Below are 5,160 nucleotides of genomic sequence, written 5' to 3' on the forward strand. Positions count from 1 at the left end.
ATGCCATATGTGATGTATTGTGTTGCGAATAGGGTTGGTATATAATTATTATGTATACTTGTAGTCGGCATACGAGCAGACAGTTTATTCAGAAAATATCTAAATGTCTTATACATCTTCGCTACATTGTGTGGTATATATTATGCAACATGATAGGGCTCTTCTAGAAATACTATCTTCCACTCAGTTCAGGTAAATATGAAGATGTACAAATAATTTATTCAATGAGAACATAATAATGTGTGTGACTGTAAAGGACGGTACCTCTCGATGATTGCAAGTAGAAAAACTTTCAGAATTATAGTATGCACAGAAGATGAAAAGAACGAGTACTCCGTAATAAATATCTAAACGACTTTACGTTTCGATTTTTTAATGACCATTATTATTGTTACTGGGATTAGAAATTGATCGAACTATGTAAAACTACATAGTCCGTTGCAAGACGTCCTTGCATGGTTACATTTAAATAAAACTCTTTGACGTACGTTCACGATAGTAAAACACGTTATCTATAATATTTGTTAATTGTGTTGTATTAGTAGCAAGATGTAAGACGCGATATTTTGAAACAGATGCGCGATTAATACTTAGAAATATTACTTTCTAGTTATATTCACACGATTTAAGATTCTCCGTCTGATTCTCAAACTAAAGTACGCGGTCTATGAGTTGAGTAAATAAAATTTATCGCAGACATTTACATTCAGTGTTAAGTGTGCGATTTAATCATCAGTTTGTAGAATTTATTAATTTATTAATTTATTTCGTGAAATATTATACAGGCTTTTGCATTAAATTTAATTTTCCTTACAATTATCTTATATCCCAAGGAGCGCCAATGCGCGTATAACGTGCTTTTAATGCGCGTACAATTGCATTGGCTTCAAAACTATATTAATTGTGTGTTCAAAATGCGCGCACTCAAATCGTAATCAATGTAAATTTAGCATTTAATTTATAAGTAACATGTTTTATAAAATATTGAAATGAGTAACTTCTGACTCATTATAAAACATTTTATTTAAGTTTTTAAATTTTATATGAATTGAATTTTAAAAATTGTATTTTTTAAGTAAATGACACTTGAAATGACATTTATCATGTCAAAAATAAAGATATTCTATCTAAATAAGAAGGTTCTTTTCTTTTGTGATAGCTGGTACTGGAATATGCTCACAGCAATGCTTAAAAGCTGGGCACAAAAATAAATTCTAATATAGTACAGAGTTTACTAGTTGTTTGATTGGGTTCCTCGATCAATGCGTACGTGCACTTTTTGATATGCGCGTCCATAATATGCGTTAAATGCGCATATAATGCGGGACAAATACCCGCATTTAATGCAAAATTTAATGTACATTCAAAGCGCATTATACGCGCATTGTCGCTCCTTGGGATGTACATATGTTTCGTTGGCTATATTTAATCTGGCATGTATGATAAAAGATACTTTTCGCAATGCTTTAAACCTTTTCTTTATGTGTAGAAAGAGACTATACTTTTGTGCAGCACATTGATAAGTTGTTTGTAAAGAAAGCGATCCAAATATGCAAATACTTACACTACAATTTTTAGTGTATAACTTTTGTGGTTTATGGCGACCTAGTGAATGGTCATCCAATGCCGCAAAACTATTATACAATGTATTTACCTTTGTTATAATATCTTCGGAATACTTTGTGGTGTTAACTCAATTTATGGATATAGTACTTATCGTCGACAATATCGATGATTTTGCCAATAATACTCTAATATTCCTGACTCTTGTTGCCGTATGTTGCAAAGCGACAGTCGTTGTGATGCGTCGGAATGCGATTATCAATTTGATGCGACTATTGATGAAAGCACCGTGTAAACCTTGTGATGAAGACGAATCGGCGATACAAACAAAGTCTGATAAGTTTATCAGGTACGTATAATTAATTAGAAAATTTTATGGTGGAATATTAATGTACCTTGCACGAATTATCGCAAGAATATAGTCTGTTTACTGTATTTTACATATTTCTTTTGTCCTGGACCTAACTAAACATGCGGAATGTTATATTTTTAGCGCTCCCTACAGGACCTTTATTAATTGTTGGACTTTATTCATTTTATATACTTTTAGAATAATCATGGTCATTTAAACTTAATGACTTAATTACTAATTATATTTTGTTGAATTAAAAAATATTGTGTGTATAAAATAAATTAAATAGGTATTATTTTAAAGCAGTATTACACATAGACACACGCACAAACACGCAACCACAGAATAATTAAATCCTGTCATAAATTAACGCAAATTTTCGTTACATTTACAAAATATATGAGTAAATTTTAAATGTCATAAATGTACAAAAGTTATTAAATAATAAAACATAACTTTCTTTCTGTATTTACAGGTCATATTCTATAAAATACGCACTTTTGGCGACTAGCGCCGTTACAGGCACTACAATAGGATCAGTATTAAATGTTATGCAAGGTCATATGCCTTATCGAATATGGCTGCCGTGGGATTATAATATACCTCTAGTTTTCTGGATTATATCCATTCATCAAATTGTATCTTTGCTTTTTGCCACAATGATAAGTATCGGCACGGATACCTTAATCTTCGGATTGTTTTTGCAAACGTGTGCCCAGCTTGAAATTTTCGAATATCGTCTTCACAAATTAATAATTAATAAAACAGTTAGATATCTGGAACATGGTCTCTCTTTGTCAAATAAAGACAAAACGGAGATATCAGAGTGCATACATCATCATCTCAGCATTTACGAGTAAGGACCATTCTACAAACCATTCTACAATACGTCGCAAACGATGGCAACTGCTAGTTGTAAAAGTGTTATTTTCATGTTGCGCTTGTCAATTGCGGTTGTCAAAAGAGGGTTGGCGAACTTTTAATTTTTTTGGCGACAGTAACTGGCAATCGGCAGTCATGCAGAAATAACACTTTTCAACTGGCAGTTGCCATCGTTTGCGACGTATTGTAGAACCGGGTTAAGTCATGTTAAACTCCGTGCAATTCATGCATATATGATTTCTGTTCAAAAAAATTTCGAACTTTTCTTATAATTTTCCGGGCGTATCTTTATCTTATTCAGTTCTGTCGTCTTCAAAATATGTTCTTTCTCGGTTAATACTCCACAAATTTATAATTCTGGAATTAGTTCTAATACGCGTTTTTCGGAATCGCGCCTAAGTCTGTCTGCGATCTTCCGCCTTTCAACGTGGATATCTAGAAGTGGAAACGACGTTGGGAGTGATGTATCAATCGAGGAAGAACATCTTTTAAAGGCAACAAGGCTAAATAAGTTATAAATATACCAACAAAAATTATGAGAAAAAGAGTCGGGTATTTTTTTACAGATCTTGTATTTCAAATGCCTTTTTATGTCTGCGTGCGTATTTAAATGCGTTGTTTTTTGTAAAAAAAATCAATATTATTTATGATAGTAATCACTGTGATTTATAATAGAAAGATTATAGTGAAAAGGTATAGTATCATTTGATATCAATAAACAATTAATACGGGGTCGAAAACAGAGAGAAATTTAGATTTGTACAAATCATGTTATAAAATTATGTATTAAAAGTGTAACAGCTTTACTTATATGCAATATATACAGGACTAACATGAACCAATTATAGATATGCCAAAGCGGTAAACGCTATATTCAACCAAGTGTTCTTCGTTCAATTTTCTGGAAGCATACTGGTATTATGTACAAGTGTGTATTACTTGTCAACTCATATTGCGGAACTGTCTGGACTTGTGACTTTATTATTCTACACCATTGGAATGTTTGTACAAATCTACATACTTTGCTGGTCTGGAAATGAAGTCATGCTTAAGGTAATTTTATCAAAATCTACACTCTACACCAAAATGATGTATTTTATTCAGGTAATAGATACTCACGAACACTCGATTTTTAACACAATTTCGAGAGAAATTAACAATTTACCTGGCACTAGTCGATAGAAGTATGTATATATAAATTTTTATATATGTACATATGCATGATGTGATGCGTGCGTACGTACGTGAATGTGTGTACACACTAATGCTAGTAATATTAATAATATTGATAACCATTCGATATTATTGCAAAGTGATAAATTTAATTATGTTATGTTGGCAGAGTACGAGCGTAGGGAACGCTATATATTGCATGGACTGGCCATTACTATCAATTAACGAACAAAGGGACTTGCTGTTAATCATGATGCGAAGCACAATTCCAATAAAGTTTACTAGCAGCTTCTTGATAACACTGTCTCTTCAGTCTTACAGCAATGTTAGTAGTTCTGTCATAATAAATTGATGACAAATCAAATACTTGAATGCAAAATTATGTCAGTGACACATTTGTGGTGCATATCGAAAAATATAAGTCGAAATTTTTAATAACTGCACTGCTTTCTATTCTATTTCTCTAATTTTCCTTTCAGATCTTAAAAATGTCATACACGGCATTCAACGTGCTTCAAAAGTAAAATATAAATAAACAAACGTGTACTTGGGCACGATAATTATATAGTTTTCCATAAATTAATTAGTAAATCCAAAATTTCTGTTTACGTATTTATTTCAATCTTAGCCCTTATTATTTCCAGGAATGCTGAGTTTAATGTACGCACATTGAATACTTACATTCTACACATTGTAATGTAATGTACAATTCATCAATTTCAAGCGATTTCAAGCGACATTAATTTCGCTTCAGTATAAAGTCAAGACTGTGGAATTTCTCAGTATCATGCCATATGTGATGTATTGTGTTGCGAATAGGGTTGGTATATAATTATTATGTATACTTGTAGTCGGCATACGAGCAGACAGTTTATTCAGAAAATATCTAAATGTCTTATACATCTTCGCTACATTGTGTGGTATATATTATGCAACATGATAGGGCTCTTCTAGAAATACTATCTTCCACTCAGTTCAGGTAAATATGAAGATGTACAAATAATTTATTCAATGAGAACATAATAATGTGTGTGACTGTAAAGGACGGTACCTCTCGATGATTGCAAGTAGAAAAACTTTCAGAATTATAGTATGCACAGAAGATGAAAAGAACGAGTACTCCGTAATAAATATCTAAACGACTTTACGTTTCGATTTTTTAATGACCATTATTATTGTTACTGGGATTA

The 5,160-nt window shown here is 31.9% G+C and overlaps 1 protein-coding gene across 2 annotated transcripts; it reads left to right on the forward strand.

Annotated features, from left to right (window-relative positions):
* Nucleotides 1-219: 219 nt before the first annotated feature.
* On the forward strand, nt 220-4,539 carry LOC112457647 (odorant receptor Or1-like). Of its 2 annotated transcripts, XM_025020819.1 has the most exons (6): nt 220-735; nt 1,490-1,912; nt 2,391-2,771; nt 3,646-3,850; nt 4,140-4,295; nt 4,450-4,539. In XM_025020819.1, the coding sequence occupies exons 2-6, from the start codon at nt 1,551-1,553 to the stop codon at nt 4,492-4,494; spliced, it is 1,149 nt and encodes a 382-aa protein (XP_024876587.1). In that variant the 5' UTR covers nt 220-735; nt 1,490-1,550; the 3' UTR covers nt 4,495-4,539. The 2 variants fall into 2 exon arrangements, with proteins under 2 accessions (XP_024876587.1, XP_024876588.1); XM_025020820.1 differs by lacking the exon at nt 220-735 and having other exon boundaries at nt 1,125-1,912.
* Nucleotides 4,540-5,160: the final 621 nt, after the last annotated feature.

Source organism: Temnothorax curvispinosus, unplaced genomic scaffold (genome assembly GCF_003070985.1).
Source record: "Temnothorax curvispinosus isolate PA1 unplaced genomic scaffold, ASM307098v1 QBEX01008018.1, whole genome shotgun sequence".
Classification (NCBI taxonomy): Eukaryota; Metazoa; Arthropoda; class Insecta; order Hymenoptera; family Formicidae; genus Temnothorax; species Temnothorax curvispinosus.

What these genes read in the sequence shown, in the direction of transcription:
- LOC112457647 (XM_025020819.1), top strand. Translation starts at nt 1,551, where the DNA reads ATGCAAATACTTACACTACAATTTTTAGTGTATAACTTTTGTGGTTTA. An exon ending in AAGTCTGATAAGTTTATCAG is followed by an intron (nt 1,913 to 2,390) that starts GTACGTATAATT and finishes CTGTATTTACAG; the next exon opens with GTCATATTCTATAAAATACG. An exon ending in CATCATCTCAGCATTTACGA is followed by an intron (nt 2,772 to 3,645) that starts GTAAGGACCATT and finishes AACCAATTATAG; the next exon opens with ATATGCCAAAGCGGTAAACG.